Source organism: Myiozetetes cayanensis, unplaced genomic scaffold (genome assembly GCF_022539395.1).
Source record: "Myiozetetes cayanensis isolate MyiCay16 unplaced genomic scaffold, myiCay2020 scf20-37, whole genome shotgun sequence".
Taxonomy (NCBI): Eukaryota; Metazoa; Chordata; class Aves; order Passeriformes; family Tyrannidae; genus Myiozetetes; species Myiozetetes cayanensis.
Window position 1 is genome coordinate 3,991,977 of NW_026087412.1, and position 21,462 is coordinate 4,013,438.

Sequence of the window (21,462 nt, forward strand, 5' to 3'; positions counted from 1 at the left end):
CTTTTGCAGTAGATAATAGAGTAACCATAGAGAATATCAGCCTCCACTGAAATTTCCAGCTCTGGATAAAGCTTAAACTAACATTTGTTCCAATATATCAAATCCAAATCTTTAACACTAACTCAATTTAGTCCTTTTTCTTATAGATATTATTGTTACTAAAATGCATTTGACTTAAATACATACATCCATCTCGAAAGGATGGTTAACTTGCACTCTACTCTCAAAATAATAAGAAAAAAAAGATCCCCATTTAAAAGTGTATGTCCTTTAGAATTATAGCAGACTGGAGCTACAACTAAAGAAGCATTTAGACACTGTTTTACCAGGGTATTAAAGATGGTATTTACACAGAATGTGTCTTTAAGGTTCAGTTTTGAACCCCAAAGACTTGTACAGTCCCCTTCAAATTAACATTTGGGATGACAGAGGAATGTGAAGTGTCAGTCAAAGCAGAAGGCACACATTTACTCCTGTAACCACACTATGATATCCTTCCTGGAAATCCTGCCTGACAAAGAGAAAAGCAAAACCTTTGAGGAAATGGGAAACAAATGTGATCATTTCAAAGAGAGACTTAAAACCAGTGCCCAGAGGGCTGAGCTATGCTATGTTGGACTTCCCCAGTATTTGGTCACAACCTCAGGCAATCAGGTACAATCACGGCACAGAAATGCAATTTCATCTCATCCCAGATTCCTTCTCCTTCCCCCAGCAAAATAAAACCAAAAAGTGAAAAAAAAAAAAAAAGGGAATCACCGAAGCACTAATTTCACCTCAACAGCATTGACCTGTAGAGGCTGAGAGAAGTAAATTCTCTTGGCATGAACTAAAACCAGTTTGACAACTCTACAGAGCTTGTGTGCATTTGACGTCAGAATGGAAATATCTGTTCCCTGGGGGTGCCAGCCCATTCCTTTTTTCCTTTTTCCTGCCTACACCTGAAAGCTGGAACTAGCTATGAAAAATTCATGCAGCAGAACGCTTCAAACATATCCATGAAGGATCCTCAACATCTGCTGACTTGAACAAACCCTGACGGTTAATATGAAGAATTATGTTAGTGAAATGCTCTCTTCCAGAGAGGAAAATGTCTGCCCAGAATCTTCTGAAAACTTATCTTCTTACCAAACCTGACAGAAGGATGTCAAGAGGAACATCCTACCAAATACACCGACAGGTAATGTGGCACTTTCACCCCATCCCTTTCCCAAAACCATAAAGAAGATTTAATTCTTACAGACACTAAAAGTGACCTAAACAATCTTGTGCAATCATGAGAACATTTGTTTATAACAGAAAACAAACCGAAGAAGAACTCTGGGGCAAATTCAGTCCCTGCAAGCCTGAAATGGGACTTTTCCTGTCTGTAAAATTTATGTTTCAGTACATTAAACTGAAGAACAAAATAGGCACCAACCAGAGACAAATGGGGTCTATTTAGCCTCATGTCAATGTCTGCCATAACAAAATAAAATTCTTCTGGTTGCAAGTGGAAGTTGGGCAGAACAACATGACACCCTCATACTTTAAATTAATTGCAATACAACCGAGCCAGGAGTTTAATTTTCAGTCCCCAACTTTTTTTTTTTTTTTTTTTTAGGTGTGGGTTGCTTTTCTTTTTTTAAAGCATTGCCAGTGCCCAAGGGAAAAATTTATCTTCGTTAAATGATAATTGGCTTTATTATCTTTGACTCTTCAGAAATGCTGGCTGGCAAGGTTTTTAAAATTTTCATCAATCTTGTTTTCTGTTTTCACAACGCCTGCATCAGAAAATGACATCAGGCTGCAGAACACCCTGTATCTCCCAGTGTTACCAATAGGTCTGGAGACTATCTAATTTACTAATAAATCTATCGAGGCGACATGCATCTCAATATTTCACAGCTTAACAAGAAGGTCCAGGAGCAAGGCCCTGAGTTGCAGTTCCAGACGATTAGCACCACAAAACCAATTGAGGCAGGAGCACCTAAGCTGTCAGAACAGCTTACACACACCCACCTTTTGCAAACCTGCCATTTAAATCATTTCCTGAGGCCCACTTGCCCCGATTTTTCAAAGAATACCTCGGAAACAGCCACGCAGAACTGTTAAAAGTTTCTAGGCCTGGGCTGGCGGTGCTCACAGCGCTGAACTTAATAATAGAACCATCTCAGCAGGGCTTTGCAAACTTCTCCTCAAGTGGCACCAGAGCCCGGCCGTGATGCCGCATCATAAAGTAACAAGGACACGCATTGCGTACACCGCAGTAAATACCTCAGCCAGCTCCTCGTGGCAATAAAAAGCTCCCTATGAATCTTTCATTATTTTCCCCTCCTAATAAACCTACTTAAAACTCTTGACTTGCACACCAGAAATCCTTGCAGCTTCGTTAAGAAGCTCTTGACGCCCCTGCTCCCCCTTTCTTCCCCCCAAAAATATGTTCACGTTGAAGTGGCGCAGCCAAAGTACCACGTACAATTTTTTTTCTGTTCTCTTTGAGTATTTCTGGGGAAAGTTTTGGTCGGTGGGGTTTTTTTAGTCATTATTTTTGGAGGATTTGGGTGTTTGAGGTGTTTTTTTGTTTGGTTGGGTTGTTTTGTTTGTTTGTTTTTAAGATCCGTACTACAAACCCAAGCACAGCAGAAGCACCTGAAGGTTTACTTTGGAAGCTGTTTCCCAACTTTCCAGCATTAAGTTTGTAATCAGGGGTGATGGGGGTGTAAGACTTCATGGTGTTGGGACTCTGAGTTCTGGGTTTCACAGAATACTCTGAGATGGAAGGGACTCACAAGGATTATCAAGTCCAACTCTTAAGTGGAAGGCCCATACTGGGATCAAACTCACAACCCTGTTATTGGCACTAATCAACTGAGCCAACCTCAGGTAAGATTGACGAGAAACAAAATGTCTTTACCATTAATACTTGGAGCCCTACTACAGAATTCTTTAGGATTGGGGCCTTTAGATTGTTTTTGTTCAACATCCTCTAATATTTTTATTCACATGTATCAAACATAATTATTAATTGAAGGATAGTTCAGTGTATTTTTCAGATGTTGCTCAAGCTCCATTTACCTTCAGCCACAATTCAGCAATGACTCTAACCTGCAAAATAAGGCCCTGTAACTCATCTCCTGCTTAGCTCAGAGCCAGACCTTTCTCCTGCTGTCAGTCTTGTATTTTGGAGCAGAACAGGACAGCTTACAGCTTTCTCAGCTGGTAGAATGATTCTGCAAATGTGCTTTTCTTACAGGCTGGAGCAAATCTGACACCAGTCTCCTTCAAGGAATAACGAGCTATGCATATCTAACGCTGCTCTCAGTGAATGACTGCCCTGGGAATTATCCGCAGGTTTTTTCCTTCTGCCCTCAATAACAGTGGAAATGTGCAGCTGAGTCAGGGAGCAAGGTTGAACTCAATAATTAATATTTAATCTACTCGCACAGAGATTGGATATTCCACTTCACTTGTGGCTCATTTCATTTTGGTTAAACTGGTTTTAAATTTTAGATACATGTCCTAATGGAAAATTACAAGCGTCATCGCTCCTAACGTCCAATAGGATTCAGACAGTGACAATTCAACGTGGTATCTTCCTCACCTGGATGTACCTTGAACAATCTGCTTCCAACCTCTTGCTTGAATTCTTTACTACTCTTCCAAAAATACATCCTTTTTCTGCAACCATTCTCTGCATGTTGCTTCAGGGCTATATTTTTGCCTGATTATTTTCTGTTACTGGACCAAAAAGGTTTACTCACTTCCACGTAACGTATCACATGTTTCTTCCCCAGATCAAAGTTTAAAATGACCAGTTTAATCTCATTTTCTTTAGACTCTAATGCCTTACAGCCAATGCCTTCCTTCAACTCACAGGGAGTGTTAATAATCCTGAATATCAAGGTGTCAATTTAAAAACCTCCTTGGCTGCTATTAATTTTAAAACCAAATCCATTTCTGGCTTTCCATCTTGTCTCATGCTTCTTTTTCTTTTATCCATTTTATCTTTCCTATTTTCCACATTCCAGACAGACTTTGCATTCACGGTATCAAGTCTGTAAGCATTTTGGAGTGTTTTCTTTCCCATATGCCTGTACTATGCTTTGCATAGCACTTGTTATGCATGCATGATCACAGACTATTTCTAGCATTAATTAAGATATGAAATTATAGTGGGAAGTATGTTATTGGTCACATAATACAAACAATACAAATTTGCTTTAAAAATGAAATTACTAAAGTGTTAGCAAACCTCTTCATACTGTCAGAAATAATAATGTTTACAATCTACATGCCACAGTACAGCCAGAATTCACAAGTGGATTTGGAATATTATTTCCACTTCAGAAAGATACACATAAAACCCCTGAGCAGTTCATTTAGTTGAGATACTTATCCAGAAGAAAACAACAAAGGTTTGTCTCTCCTGCCTGTCAAACCATCCAGCTGCTGCCCCCACTTATCCCAGCCCCACTGCCTGGGTAAGAACGGCTTTCCTTGAAATCCCGTTAGGAATTTCAGCAGAAGAATCACAGCTTCTTAGAAATTAAATGTTTCACAGGACCATCACGTTTTAGATGAACTTCTGATAAACATAAACCAAGTTGTAAAGCCACTTTGCCAGATTTTCCTGCCCAGAAACCCAGACTCCCACGTTTTGCTACTGTAAGGAAACGAGCCAACAGGGATTGTCCCAAATCTAATGGTACCCAAGATGAAGAGATATCTGGCACCTCATCATGCCAAGTGATCCAGAGCTGACTCTTGCATCTTCTCAAAGCCCAAACCACGAGAGCAGCCTGTCAGTGAAGCTGCCACTGTCATCAGCAGTGTACCCCCATCAGCTCTTCCTTGTCTCTTCAATCAGAACTATAAACCTCCCTGTCCCCACAGCAGAATAACTGCTAAATAGTAATATCTCCCTGCTACATTAAAAATACCATTATCAAATGGCTCAGAAAAGGAGTCAGACCATTCTACACATTTAGAATATTAATTTTTCATGCAAACACGTTTACTAAATGTTCTACAATAGTTTACATGTGTACACTTTTGCTGAATATGCACATCAGCATATTTAGTGTGCAGTCATCTCTCTGACCCCAGTGCTCTGCTGCTTTTCCCTCCACTTTGCTGCAAAAGCCACTCCTGGAATACCTCTGTAATGGTGGTGTTAATACAATTTGTGTAATGTAAAATAATAAGTAATAACAATGAAATGCATGTTCCCTGGGACTCTGTGATAACTCCAGGTAAAAACAATGCCATAGACTGGGAATAGATTCATAAATAAATTTGCACTCAGAAGAGTGACTTGTTTACTTACTCGCAATGGAAAACAACACGTTATAAACCCCTGCATTAAAAAGAAATTATAATCACAACTTCACAATAAAGAGTGAGGAATATCACCGGGTACCTGCCTGGCACAAAATAAACTGCCAGACAAAAGGCTTTGAGGGTGATTTGTCGAGGACATATACTCTCTTAGGTCCCTCTTACTACACAAGGAGTTCAGTGTGCTCCAAACCAAGCAGGAAAAGCTGACCTCCTTTAAAAGGTCCCATCCTTTGTTAGCAAGGCTCTTTTTATCGGGGCAGCCTTTGTGAATCCTGTCTGCAGCCTCAGTGTGAGAGCACATTATCCACAATTTGGATACTCACTTGCTACGTTGAGATGAATAAAGGGACTTGTCTTGTTCTCCCCGTTCTTTTCATTGACTGCCTGGACATAGTAACCTCCTGCGTCGGTCACTGATGTTCCAAGGATCACCAGCTGATTCTCCAGGGTGATGGCTCTGTTTAGGACAGAGAAAGATCACATTAATACCAGAAGGATGTTATCCACCAGGCAAAAAGCATACAACACTTCAGACTCGACAGGTTGATATGATGTTCACTGGTCACCTAAACAAAGACGATGCAGAATCCAAACAAGCCCGATTTCAAACTCATTTACAGGAAATAAAGATCTTTGATGCCTCTAGGCCTTTTCTCTGTTTAGATCACGTAATATGTTTATGGTGACACGCAGAAAGCTACAACATATGAAACTAGGACGGTCTGAAAGGCAATAAGAAGTTACACAAGAGGCAACAAATGATGCCAGAGACCAACAGCCTGCAAACTGCTCCACTGTGGGCTGATGACAGTCCTGACCAGCATCAGTTGCTGCAGTTTTATTGAAAACCTTCTCAACTAGTGAAAGGCAGAGTATTAAAGAGTGACACTCAGGGAAAAACACACAGTTCATTGAAAAAGGGAAGAAAAAAAAATCAAAGGCAGCAGAACCTCCAGAGGTAAACTTTCTGTATTTATGGCATTGCTGATTATCCCAACATCATAGCCAAGAACATCAGCTATGTTACAACATCGTTGTTAGAGCCTAATGGCTACAACAGAGATGATCTATGTGTAGACATGAAGGGAGGGAGGAATTTTAATTCAGCCTAAAGCAGTTAGGAAAGCACAACCCTGTAGTTAACTGGTGAGAGCTGGAGGGAGACATTAAAGGTCACTTTATAACACAAGTATATTCTTAGGGCTACTACATAACAAATGTCTCTGAACTCCCTCACGGGCAGATTTACCCACCTCATTACTTCATATTTCCCATGTATTAGGTGCTCTTTTCTTGTTTATAAAAGATAAAGGATTAACCTAGAGACAACATTTAAAAATTTAAGGGCTTCACAGGACAGGACACAAGAAACTCAAAACCCAGGCAAGAGAAAAGAAAATGTAAAGTTCCAGGGAAAGCCCATGGAGCAAAGGTTTGACATTATTGCAGCCTGGGACAGGCACAGCTTGGCAATCTGAGTGCAAGACTTGGAGGAAGGAACTCCCACCTTCACCTGTAATACTTGATGAGAAGCCACAGCGAGTTCAGCTGTGCCATTATTCATATCCTTGAGCATGAGGTAGAAACAACATACAAAATTATTATACTGGAAGAAACAAATTCACACATCAACAGGCCTCAAAAAGAGTCAGTGCTAAATCAAAGTATTTGTACACTAATCAGTCAGTAATAAACACCCCTGTTTTTCACCCTCCTCTTCTGGCATGGGGTGGTTACCCTTAATAATAAACAAGTATTTTGCTTTGAAACAGCATCTAAAGCAACAGTGGAAATCACGAGTTCCTCATGCAGCATACTAGTTTTTATCTGTAGGAGAGGCATAAAAAATTACAGTGAGAACACAGCTGTGTTCAAAGCTGTGCAATTTATTCATAACACTTCGTTTTTCTGATGCGAACCCAAAGAACCCTGAACTTCTGGAAAGCTATCGTGGAATCACAGAACCACTTAGGTTGGAAAAGATCTTCAAGATCATCAAGCCCAACCTTTTCCCTCAGCACTGCCAAGGCCACCACTGAACCCTGCCCCCAGGTGCCACATCTACAAGGGCTTTTAAATCCTTCCAGGGATGGTGACTCCACCACTGCTCCAGGCAGCTGTGCCAGGGTTGGACAACCCTTTCACTGAGGAAATTTTTCCCAATATCCAATCTAAAACTCCCCTGGTGAAACTCAAGGTCTTTTCCTCTTCTCCTGTTGTTATTTAGAAGGGCTCGGCCCCCTCTGGCTCCCCCCTCCAGTCAGGGAGTTGCAGAGAGCAAGAAGGTCCCCCCTGAGCCTCCTTTTCCCCAGGCTGAGCCCCCCCAGCAGCTCCTCAGCACTTGTGCTCCAGATCCCAACACATAAAAAATAAAGCTCTCAAATCAGTCATTACACACCACCTAAAGATCCTGTTTACAGTATCTTTATTGACAGTTTTTATTAGAAAACCTACTAAAAAATAAATAAATCACAGTATGCTCTTTTATTTTATTCAATTAGTTATTTTATTCAACTAGTTTAATTGATTTAGAAAATTAATCAAAGAAACTGTGATAGATTTACAGAGTGAGAATATAAAATACAATTAATATGACACCTGATAGAACAAATAAAGATAAAATTCCAACGCAGTGCTAATAATTGAATATTAAAAGACAATTACATTTACATTTGTTTCTACTCTAATTCTAAAGAGTAAAGAAAGCAGCATTAGAAAGATTCTTGGAAAACACTGAAATAAATTTCAGACTGTTTTGATGCCTGTTACAAGTGCACCCAAAGTTTTAAAGGTGATCCTTGGATACTGCTGAGATGGATGCTGCTACTATCTGCACTTAAACCATTAAACTCATTGTATAACAATCAAGAAAAAAGGAAACGAAAATGTATTTATTAAGAAAATTGCTGAAAATGAAGTGGGCCTTTTTCATTAAAATTTACTTACATTTCACTCACAAATGTTACATCTTGCTCGCACTCCAATAAAAATCTGTGTATTATAAAGATTAATGAACACGAGTATACTTGAACCAAAAAAATCACTGCAGAAGGGCTAAACATTATAAATTACTTGTTCAAAACACTGCAAAAAAGTTTGATATTAATTTGTATAGAAAAAAGAGTTAGAAGATAATGCAACTACTGAAGACAACTCTTAGGGTTCATCAATTACGTAGTCAAAGTTAAATTAAAAACACGAAAATGAGTTATTGATATCTTAATAGTTCTGTGAAAAATGGAATGTTTCCATTTCATTAACTAAAGACAGGTATGGAGCCAGCCAGGGGCCCTCACAGGCTGTGGAGTCTGCGAGTTTTATTTAGATCACGCATGAGCCTCGTGCATCAGGAAAATCAATTAGTCACATTTTAAGGACTCATTAATTCCAATGTTTCCAAACCATCTGAAGCCTCCTGCCCCGGCCCTTACCAGGGTTGCGGCAACTTTCTGTACAACAGCTGCACAGTGCACCCGAAAATTGGCTTAGCGTGTTCTCCCCGGTTTACTGTTTGTTTTCATTGTCTGATATAACTTCTAAATTCTGACAGCACCACTCTAATGTTCCAAGGAAAATCTGATTCCTGGCTGCTCAGTTCACCAGCATATTTTGAGGAAGATGACTGCAGCAGATAGAGTGGACCTGTCAGTAATTCATACCCGGCACGGAATTCATGAAAAATATAAATATTGCTTTTTTAAAGCAGTATCGAACTTAACTCAATCTAACACTTTCAAGACAGGAGCAAACCAGCAAGCAGAGTAAGCAGACTGATCCTCGGGGATTTCTTAAGAGTAGGAAAGGAGCATTTGAAATCACACGTTTTAATAGAAGAATTTTTAAGGTTTCTCTGGAGCTCAGCAGAAGCCCGTGGGGAACAGCAGCCAATGCACCACCAGCACAGACACGGCTGCGGGTGGGAGGGGGTTGTAAGAGCAGATCCAGTGTTATCCTGTCCCAAAGCACAGGGGTTTGGAACTGGATGATCCTTAAAGTGCCTTCCAACCCAAACCGTTTTGTGATTCTGTCCATTCTGGGATTTTTAATTGCTCCCTTCCAAACTGTCCAAAACCCTGATGCAAAGCTAAAGCTTATGGGAATTGTTAAAATCAACTGAACATAAATCAGGTCTTTAGAAGTAAAGAGAATATTCCAAAAGGGATAACATTATTACAGTCTTAAACACAAAAGCTTTGGAGTTAAATTAATGTTTTTTCCCTCCACAGTGAAAACTGCATCATTTATTAAATGCTGGAAATGAACCCTTCAGTATCTTAAAATGGGGGGATTTCAGTTTATAATGTTTTGTATGTGAAAATACCAAAATCTACTCTACAAGTGGATAATTCTCCAAAGTTAAATATTTGTTATGTTATTAGTCTACCAGATTACATGAAAAATAGATAATACTGGGTTATAAAAATATAAAACGAAAATCAGAGTAACCTGATTAGGCTTTCTCTCAGAAGGCTGCCATCTGCTCCTGAGCCAGCATGCAATATTTTAGCACAAAGACCTTCAGAAAGCCTCTTTTCCAATATTACCTCCAGCTAATACGATTATCAATCCCACTATACGAGATATTTTTTTACTGGAGAGCCTCTGTTCCCCTTTTAAAAACTTCTGTCCACACTCCTTAGCAAACACTGATCTATCCCCACAACCCAGACAAACACACAGGAACAGTGATGAGAACAGAGAAGGGAGAGATTACGGAGCAATAACAAAATAATTACTGAAAGACTTCCCCCGGATCTCCCCTTTTGGGAGAGCACAGACCTGCTGCAGTCAAACACACATCTGTTGGAGGGAAGCCCTGACTTGGAGCAGGGCGTGCACGGCTCACCCCAGCCAGCATCTCACCACCCCTGGGCCTCCCAGTGTTGAGGGGAGGGGAATTATGAATCCAAATCATTTCAATACATGTCCTCCACAAACCACCCAGGTTCCTCAGGACTCAGTCACAGAGTAAAACATCAGTGTATGTGTTACAGAGCAGCACCTTCACAGCAACGAGGCACCGGGACCGGCGGCTGGAGGAGCTCCGTGGAGTATTATTCAGGTTCCAGCTATGTTGTTACTGCAAGTCAACCATCTATTAATAAAACTTTACACTTACACAGGCACTGAATATTAAGTACAACTACACAAATTCCTGCATTGGGTTTGCAATCAAGGCAGTTCACGCTGCTCTTGCTCTTTTACCTTCTCCAGCTACGCCAGGGCACAACACGTGCATCTGGGAAGGCATTGAGATTTCTAGTCATGAAAGCATCCCAAGGTTACACAGGAATAACCAAGACAGTCCTAATGGCCAGGCAGAGGATGAACACTGTCGTGAAATGAAGGACAACCAGCTGTTGACTGGTTATATATAGCAGATATATTTCCAGGAGGAAACAAGAGAAGCAGCAGAATTTCCTTATATTATGCTTGGCTTTCCTATTCTCCAGCACCAGTTTTGGGGTTTGCAAGGTCTTGGTTCAGTAAAGCTGTAGACAGTATTCCCTATGCTTGTTCATGAACACATTACACAAAATCTGTGCTGTGTAAAGCTGGAATGGAAGTAGATGGAAAATTGCACTTGACAAATGATCAGTGATCCACTGCCTGACTGGAAAGCAGCATCAGATAGAAATCCAGAGAGTCTGTCTTTGGCCTGGCATGACTTAATATTTTTGTTGGTGTTCGTTGACTGAATATAGATTTCACTTACTAAATCTGCTGATAAAGTCCCAAACACTCTGGAAGACAGAATCAGAATTCCAAATGCAAGAGACCTGTTCAAGCCTCTCCACGAGACCAAGGTTTGCAGTTCAGTGAGCAAGCTCAAAACATTGTATTTGAGAAGGAATAAGTGACTGCCCAACAGGGAAACCTCACAAGGGGTTGTGCAAACAGCAGCATCACTGCAAAAATCTAAGAAATAACTCTGTTTCTCACCCAGTGGCCTCCACTCAGTTTTGGCTATTGAATTTAAAAGTGTGGGTTGGTCAAGAAGAATCAAAAAACTGTGACAATTGTATCACAACCATTCCTCTCCCAACTATCCAACCCAAAGACTCATCTAGAAAACATGACATGCAGGACAATACTCCAAACCAAAAAAAGTAACCACAAGTGTTTTCATACATGTACAGGGCTGTTACAAAAAAGTAACTGAGATTTAAGCAGAATCACCAAATACTGAATCTTGTTCTAAAAATCTTAGCAGTTCGCCCTCAGAAAGCTTATTTTTAATCTTTAGAGACAGAGGTTCCCAGAAAGGATGCCTTTAAACACACCTGTATGTTTAAATCATGCCCACATCAAGCAGTTGCTTGCCTAGAGATTAAAAAACCCACAGAACAAAACCCAAGATAATCACTATTTAATTGATCATGAGAGAGATGCTTGCAGGGAGAGACAATGCTGCCAACCCAGAGGTGAGAAATTACAGCTACAAACTAAGGAATAATATTCCTAAGTGCACTACTTACGTCAAAATGTTCTTTTTCTCTCCTCAGGTTTTCGGCAGGTTGAATTCTTACTTAATGAGGCTTAATTATTATCACACAACTTTGCTCCTTGGTTGTTTTTTTTTTTTGTTGTTGTTCTTTATTTGTTTTGCTTTGCTTTGGTTGGTTGTGGGTTCTTTTTGCTTTGTTTTGGGTGTGTGTTTTTTTGTTATTATCACATTTTAAGCAACAAGAGTTAGTGCAGCTGACACAAGAACTTCTGTGTGCTTAAATCCCAGCTCCTGGGTGTTATCTTGCTGAACCACACCAAGGTGTGCCTGGATGTGCTACGTCGGCAACAGCACTTCTCAAACTAGTAGAAAAATCCAGACTTTCAGGACAAAATACACCATCCCAGTCAATAACAGAGACCAAAGACTCGGGATAAAACAAGTCCTTTTTTCTTCTTATAAAACTCTTACAGTGTTCAAGATATTTGTAAGCAGAGCATCTATTTCTCTTTCCTCTCCAGTTTATTGTATAATCAACACATTGAACTGCAGTTGTGCCGTCACTGGCTGTTGCTATGGACATTGCTAGCAACCACAGGAAAGAAGAATAGTGGAAATTTTTTAATATAAATGGGTTATTTAAACAAAACATTGCAGTTAAAAAGTACCACAGGTTGTTGATCTACACAGCTGGCTGACTCCACTGACAGGGAGCACAAAGACTATTTGTAATCATTTGGGATTTTATAGTTCAATTTTCAGAGACAGACATGAATATTGCCTCACTTTATGATAGTTCTCCTGAATTGATTATTCAAGGTGCTGTGGGTTTTTTTAAACACTGATTTGTTCCCCTTTCCTTCACTGTGAAAGGAAAACTTGTGTTATTAAATTATATCTTCTTTTCTGATAAAACATGTCAGCATAATGGTACGTGGTATAGCGCTTTGCAGTCAAGTATTGAAGAGCTTCCTGTTGAATATTGTACATTCATACCATTACTTCCCTGAGATACATTTGTTTTTATTCTGCAGTGCATAAGCCAGGACTGAACTGCACTAACTATAAAACAAATTAGCAGCAGCACAGCCCTGTCACAGGGCAATGCCCTGAAGGGATAATTGATCATACAGCAATGACAAAGAAAACTTCAACCTCTTAACAGCATATTTAACAGATCTATTTAGACACAACTGCACCCACTTAAATGCTCCCAACCTCTCCTTATTCATGTTCCTGGATCTGCCCCAGCACCATCTCTGCCATTTTATTCCTGATTTCACACATACCTCATTTGAAACCATCTCCATTCTCGCAGAGGTGTAGCTGAGAATAAGATTTGGCACAGCCAGGTATGAACACACCTCGTCTCAGGGACTCAAAAATCCGCATCACAGCCACTGAAATATCCACACCATTTGGAAATTGAATTTCAAATCTTGGACGGGCCAACGCAAATCTCTTCCTAACATATTCCCTCAGTTTCCTCAGCTGAAACAAGTCCTTCAGCAGCTAAACACATGCACATGAGTGTAGTTAAAACTGATAGAGGGAGTACACAGAGCAGTGACAGCAATCCTATCTGTAATCATCAATCCGTGGCAGCTGTGTGTCAGTGAAGACAAAACAGCCACACACAGGTGGAAAACCTCAAAGGGACATCACCTGCAACTGCTGCTCATTATCACATGAGCCAAAGGCTTTGGTTTTCTTCTAGTGCCAGAAAAATGCATCTCCACAAACAGCAAAATATATATCCAAAAGTACCACACCAGTTCCACGAGCAAGAAGTGCAGTACCAAACCATGCCCTCAAACCCTTTAGGGGATAATAAATGGGAGGGTTTCAAGGGATAGGAAATGTGTACAGCCATGACTTATTATACCCTTAGAGCAGGGAAACTTAAACCTTGGAACTACCAGCCTAGCAGCCTGTTAATTTTTAGATCTAGCACTTCTAATAGTACCAAATCTTTAAACAAAGAATATGGATATGGTAAAAGGTGGCCAGTGACCCCAGCATCAACCTCTTCTGCTGCCAAAGAGCAGCAGCACTGGGCAGCAATAGAGCAATTTATTTGGACAAGTTTTACTATGAAAGATAATTAAAGATTTAGTGGCGTGGATCGATACAACAGTAAACACTATCTATGTACAGCACTGCAGTTTGCCAACACCAGCATTTGTGTTACTGCAGCAGATTCATCACACAGGGTTATTACACAGTATCTTAGGTTGGCTGTCTACATCAAAATAGGGATTTTGTGGGGTTATTGCTCCTCACACACCATTAAGACATAGACTATTGCAGGTCCAGGAGCTGGGCACATCCAGGTTGTGCCAGTGCTGTGTAGCCTTGGGGGAGTTATTCAGCCTTTCAGTCTGTATGCTTTGCCAAGAGAGAAAAAAAATCATGATACATGTATATATGTCTTTTTATGCAGAAAAAATTTATCTAGAGGCTTAAACAGCTAATACCTCTGGCACTCAAAAGATGTAGGGGATTATGTAAGTGCTCAGTCTTAATACTCGTTACTTCCCCTTCCATTTCAGTCTGACTATCAGGCATTTTGTTACAAGTTCAGGCAAAGCAACTGCTTTTCAACTGCTTTACCATCACCTGAGCTAAAGACACTGGGCAGGTGAGCATTGCTTTCCAAACACCAGTCTTCTAGCAACTCACAGAACTGCACTATTTCCTTCAGCAGATTCCCCTCATACTGAGTACAGGTGCCCTCATTAACAAACATGTTGACCTCAGACTCCACAGAATCCTGATTATTACTGCCAATGATACAGCAAACAAAATTTCAAGTCAGCAATTTCAGATTTTTTTTCCTAACGCCCCTAATGCAAACATTTCAAGCACCTGAAGTTTGTGACAGTGAAACGTAAAAGCCACTGGTTAAAAAAAAAAAAAAAAACAAAAAAAACCACAAACCAAAATAAGCAGAACTTAAGCAGAAATTTAAAAGGAAGCAGTGACTCCCTTTTTGTGTTATAAATAGGCCACGCAATGACACAAAGGCAAAGCCAGGTTGGATGCATTCAACCATATGTTGAACAAACTTACGAAGCCAAACACTGGAAACTGTGGAATTAAAAAAAAACACCTGTGTAAGATCACAGCAGCATTTTCTGTTATGATTTCTGCCTGAACGTGATTTCCTGTCAATAGTGCATGAAACAGAGCACAGTAAACTACTGAAAAATATTGTTCTATCAATAGGACTTCATCTATTAAGCTACTTTTATTTACTAGTCTAAAAGAATACAAGGGAAAAATTTTTCAAAAAGGAAAAGAGAGATATACCTCTTTCTAATTAATGAGCCAAACACACACAAAGCTGTTGTGTAGCAAAGCTATGGAGTTCTAAAAGGTGGAAAGCAAAGTTATGAGAAGTTTTATGTGAGAAAGTGAGCAGATCAGTGCAGTGATATCTGCACTTGACCACTTGATCATCCCAATCCCAGGCAAAGTAACTACTAACCCACAGTAAAATCTATGTACCATCAGTGTGAACATTACCAGCTTTTAACATAAAGTGTCTTGGAAGATTGGCTTTGGACATTCCTAAGTAGAGCTCTCTTTTGGGATCTCATTTGTATGTTGTACTTGACACCCTGTTGCAGCCCTGCTTTCCAGATCTCATCAAGAACACTTCAATGGCCAACTCAAGTGTAAATAGCACATGATTCAAGTACAGCAGACCCTGCGGATTTCTTCTCTTTCAACTTGGGTGGTGCTGCCAAAACCAAGAAGATTGGTACCCTATCAGCTCCACTTATTTTTAGATTACTTGAAATCAATACCCGGGTGTGTTTGCATGAATTACTGCTTATTTGACTTCTGAGTCTAAAGACACAAATTTCCCTGCACTGGAGCAATGACACATATTGAGGACTCTGGGCTGTAAAGCTTCAGGAAGTCAGACGGCCAAAGCTCATGCACTAAATCTGGCCAGTCCCCTGGTGGAATGACAGCAGCTTCTACTTCAGAAGCAGTCCCAGAGGTAAAATAGAAGGCAAAGAATTTCGACTGCCTTCCTCCCATTACTGAAGCTCCAAGCACCACACACACCTCTAACGAAGAGCAATAGAGAAGCTGCATCCCAGGGACTGCCTTGTTTGCGTTTGCTGGATGATCCACAAGCACTGAAAAGAAGCCCCTGAAGTGGCAGCAGATGCAGAGTTTGGTTTCTTTGGTTTTATGGCTACAATATGCTTTGCAGATCATTTTTATTCTTACTGAAGGAAGACTCAGCTGAGTTACACAGCAGAAGAACTCCCAAACCCTGGCGGGGCCACGTGCGCGGGGCCAGCAGAGCCTGCACTCCCGGGGTTGTGAACAGAATGCTCAACATCTTGCCGGTGCAAGTAATTCTACACAACAGTTAGACCAGAAGAGAAAACCTCTGATGCCTCCCAAAGTCTTGGCTGAAATCTGTCTTCACATGTTTATCTCCTCGCTTGCAGACATTTCCGCTGCAGAGGTTTTAGGGATTTGCTCCTGCAAGGCAGCAAAAGGCTGCTCCCTGCGATTCCCCTCAGCTGGAGAAGAGGTGCTATTACTGAGTTAATGGACAGTAGACACAACAGTTCCATCACCTTCAGTTACCGACTCTTTTTATCCACTTCGCCCTGTAATGAGGATCTCTGCTTGCTCACATTTACGCTACGGCAGCATCAGCTGTCCCCTAATCCTGCAACACATAAAAATGGAAAGATAGATGCAGGGAAACATTAAAATGCCCTTATCGCTTGGCTGCAGGGGTATAAACTTAAAATAGGAGATTGTTTTTCCTGTTGAAACCAAACAAATAAATACATTTACTTAATTTTCTTCTTAAATAATCCTTACGAGCACTGAAGGGATGCTTTGATTATTACTGTAAAGATAAACACTGGAACATTCCATTCTATCTTACCCAGGTTAGATAGAAACAAATTCAATTCCTTCCTGTACATGTTTTTCCCAGGTGCATTAACACGCCTTTACATTCAAGAACCAACTTTTATTACAAGCTGAGTGTGTAGGGAACAGGGAGATAGGGAAAGAAAACAGAATGAACAGAATGCTAATGAGAAAGAAAAATACAGCCCCGACAGCCAATTCCTTTAATTAGACGGATGTCTGAGTTTTTAACTTCCAAGTTTTTAATCCCGAACTCAGAAGATGGAAAACAGAAACAATGTTCAAATAAACCCTGCAGGCTACTTTGCTGAAGGAAATGGGAAAATTAACCTCTTATCTCCTCAGATGAAAATATGGCACCAAAAAAAAAAAACCCAGGCCAAAATAGTGTTTTATGAGAGCCAGAGCCATGAGGGCAACAATAGCAATGTACAGACTTCAGAATGAAATCTTGGAAACAGAGCTAAGGAATAGGTGCTATATGAACAAGGCAGTCAACGCAGGATGGTGAGGGAAATGTCTAGTTTTCTTCCCTATATTCTTTACTCAATCACTGAGAGATAAAACACATATTTGGTAGTACTGCAGCCTACCCAGAATCATGCAAAACAACCAGAAAAATGACTGTATGCAACAAGTCCTGCTAACTTACTAATAATAGAGGAACAAAGACAGCCTCTTGCAGGTTTGTAGTACTTAGAGATAAAGTTTCATTTCCTGATAAGAATCTTTATGCAAAGGACAGAAATGAGCACATTGTTCAAATGGTTAAAATTCAGCCCAGAACAGAAGGCGAGCAGATACCCAGGGACTGTAACTTTTCTTAAAGCTAAAATTCAGAACTACATTCCACAGACACGCAGGCTCACAGTTACTCAATCCATACAAGATCCACTTCAGCTCAACACACTCTGCAAAGGCAGAGAGACTGCTGGCAAAAAGAAAGTCATGGCACAGCTCGTGTCTAATTGAGTGCTTGTGTATGAGAATGAGCAGGAGAGAGGGCACACATCCCACTAAAACACACAGATACATCTCGGGAGATGTGTCAGAGCTGCCTCTTGATTGATCCCTCTGTCAACTGAAGTACTGAAGTTCCTCCTTCAGCTCATTCAACAGCCCGAGTTTTTGAAGTAGATACTTTAAATTCCATTCCCTGGTGCCTCAAATGAGCCAGTAGTGTCTACACGAAGGTTGGGTTTGTTATCATTTCAGAATCAAGTTTTAAGACCTAACAATATCACTCTACAGATAATTTCAGCCTGCTCAGTTTGGATGACTTCACCCAAAAGGTCGTGAATGTAAAGTGTATCTTTTCCTCCCTCTTTCTTTACTCTTTGCTGCAGAGTGGCAGCTGAAAAAGGAGTATTTGAGAAGGGAGAGTGAGTTACCTCACAAGAGCAGAAGCAGCACCACTAACAGCATCTCCTAAAGCAGCAGAGGGACTACCTCAGTTTATGCATACTCCTCACTCCAACAGCACTGGAGACAGAAGGGAAAAACTCTCCAGCAAAATCCAGCACTTCAGTAATAGAACTTTTGTTCTGCCTTCCCACTGTCGCTCAGAAGTGGCATCTCTGATGCCCTCAAGGACGTATCAAAGCAGTGCTTGCTGGTGATCTCTATGGCAAGAACATTAATATGAAGCATTTGCCTAAGAAACACTCTTCTCTTTTTTCCTACAGAAAGCAGCTGCAGGTTTACTGCTGAGGCCGCCTGAAACCCTGTTCTTCCACCCATCATCATTTTCAGCTGCCCACACTTCAGCCTGTGACACAGCAGTGGCTCTGTAAATGTGCAGCTCAGGCTGTGCCACACATCCTGACCCTGAGACAAACTGCCAGCGAACCCACTTCTGGGAGCCAGCAGCAATATGTAGAGGATAATGTTAGGATGACCTGTGAAGATGGATGAGCAACCCCCAAAGCTCTGAATTTCCATGCTTTATTGCTTTAAGCCATATTTCATCCACTTAATGTAGATTTAAAACACGTCCTTGGGACTCTTTTCAACCAAGAACTTACTTGAAGGGAAGAAAAAAAAAGGACATAAAAAATTTGCTGAAACACAACTGTAACTCCACATTCCTGGTATTTTCTGCAATCATTTACCTTAGTACCAACAAATACAGCACTATGCATGTTTGTTGTTCAGCTGGAGTTACCTGACAAGGTAAACTGGTGCAGACAGAGGCCAGCTTAGCAGTCTGAAACCAGCAGCTGCTCCATTGCCTTTCCAGTAGTGAGGGGCCTCTTTGGGGCCTCTTCCCCTAACCCAGCATGTGATTCCCACAAAGACTTTGGGAACTTCTAAAGCTGAACCCTCTGTTCACTGGGATTCATTTTGCCTCACGGATTCCAAAATCTGTCTCACAGGTTCTCGATGATCCCTGTGGGCTCCTTCCAACTCAGCGTATTCTGTGACTCTGTGAAAAGATTTTGCAGGAAGAAACCAGAACTGGATGTGGCAGAACAAACAATACTACACAAAGTTCAGTCTCTTAGGAGGAACCTTTATAAAGACCTCCACACCATGCCAGATCCCACTTGTAGCTGTTCTACTTTGCCCAGCATTGCAATGAGTCCTGTGGATAATTATCTTTTCATGACAAATTCCAGTGCTCCCATCATCTCAGAGCAGAAAGTTCCAGAACCAAAATCCACTCTTATGTGACTTTGTCTTGGATGCCTGGCTACAAGTCCACATAAACTTCTGATTTCAGGGTACATGGTCTATGTATATATTGAATATACCTCTCTGAATACTCCATATCTATAGAATAGATATATAGATATATATATATAATGTATCTATAACTATGCTATAGACTATATTTATAGCATGTATTGAGATATTCTACATTCTACAGTATATATCTATAGTTACTCTATAATAAGAAATCTGTAATATATTCTATATCTACAGGCAAGTTTCTGTTTGGAGGTTTGTGCTACAGAATCCAAGCTCCTGTTAATTAAAAAAGACACCACTCAAATTACATTTTACTCCAGTCCTTCATTTGTGTCTTCACACTGACTGGGTTTCATTCTTCAGTCAGTTGCTTCAAGAACTCCAGGGAGAAGAAAAATGTGTTGCTGGGAAGATCTGCCTGGGCTCCTATTTAAGCTTTAAAGTTGGCTTCCAACAGCCCAGTAAGTAGTAGGAAAGTGGAAGGTTAAAAATTTCGCTTTTCATCTCTGCCAAAACAGTAAAAGAAAAATGAGATTGCTGAGTAGCTGACTGACTGCAGAATCAACACAGCAGTGATCTGCCTATAAGCTGCAAAGGGCAAACCCAAGGCATCTGCTTAAAAGCTTATGCCAACTGTGGGATAAAAAGAGTAAGGAAGCCACAATAAAACATAATTATTACAGGAGCTATAATTATGGCATTATTCTTTGGTGTATTCAATGTTGTGCACATTAAACCTTGTACTCTGTGAATATTTAATGATTATATGCTTACTCAGAGCCCTTTAATGTCCTTAAAACACAGGTATTTTTCACTTATTAAGAAAAAATTACATATAATTTTTGTCCTGAGCACCTGCAGTTGAAATAGATGGACAACATTCTGTGAGGCTTCTGCAAATTTACATCTCAAAGCTTTGGTGACTGTGTGTTTACAGACACTGCGTGTCAATTTTCAGTAGTTTTTGAAACAATAATCCACCCTCTTGACCTCAAGAAAAGAAAAAGTAACCTGTAAGTGGTCAACTGTGGTTGTTCTGTATTAATCATCAGTAAGAACTACTGATCAAAAGCACTAATAGGTCTCTAAGGAGTCCAAAAAACTTTGGATATATTCAAACATCCTTCAGAAGTAATAAGAGAAAGATAAACTTATGCACTAAGAAGTAGCAGGGACCTTCATTCACTAAGTGCCAACAGAGCATAAAGTACAGGAGTTCCTACTAAACTGCTCTTCTATAAACCACGCACCCAGAAACCATGGAAAGACAGGTTTTAGTATGTAATGCAGCATAGCAGGGGCCAGACATCTAGTTTTCAGCATTTTGTAGAGATATAGGTTAAAAATTATTAGACTTCTCTAGAATGCATTGAGGCTTTAGTGCAGTAAATACTGGCAATGGATTTATGGCATTGTGTACATTCCATCCTTACCTGAATGGAGAGCACTACAGCTTGATGTGCCTGGGGTTTTATATTAGAAAAGACTGACTTTTAAAACAGCTTATTGATTTTTTTTTTCCCCCTCTGTAAAATTACTAATGGCTTTACTAAAAATTTGACTTTTTTTTTTTTTTCAAATAGCAACCCTATAATCACTGTGAATGGAAACAGAAGAAACAGCTTCCAGGAGTGCTGGTTGGCTCATGGGATCAGGATGGGAATGCTGCAAATCAAACAGGGCTGAACTGCTGCTGGTAACTCTTCTCAAAGTACAATCTTCCAGTTTTCCATCCCTTTCCTATAACTTCTGCCAGACATTCTTACAACTTACAAGGCAGTATTGAAAGCCCTGCTGGAATTAAGATGCCTGACATCTGCTGCTCCTTCTTATCTACAGAGCCCACTACCAACCACAGAAGGGTTCAACACAACCCATTTCTGACATATATATATATACATATGTATAAATTGTTAAATAACCTTTCCTTTTCGTTTAGGAGATTACAATTAATTCCTTTGGTTGCTTATTACAGTACTTTTCCAGGAATGAGAGGTGAGCTGACTGACATTTAATTTCCAGATTTCTTTTTCCCCCCTCCTAAAAATAGGCGTGACATTTCCCGGTGTTTTGCATCCCAAGCTCAC

The 21,462-nt window shown here is 40.3% G+C and overlaps 1 protein-coding gene across 2 annotated transcripts in view; it reads right to left on the reverse strand.

The window, feature by feature from the left end:
* The window catches only part of SDK1 (sidekick cell adhesion molecule 1), a 390,932-nt gene that overhangs the window by 202,572 nt on the left and 166,898 nt on the right, over positions 1–21,462 (reverse strand). For both annotated transcript variants that reach the window (XM_050317843.1, XM_050317842.1), the window contains exon 6: positions 5,646–5,779. In XM_050317843.1, coding sequence (XP_050173800.1) covers positions 5,646–5,779 — 134 coding nt within the window. The remainder of the gene's footprint in view (positions 1–5,645; positions 5,780–21,462) is intronic.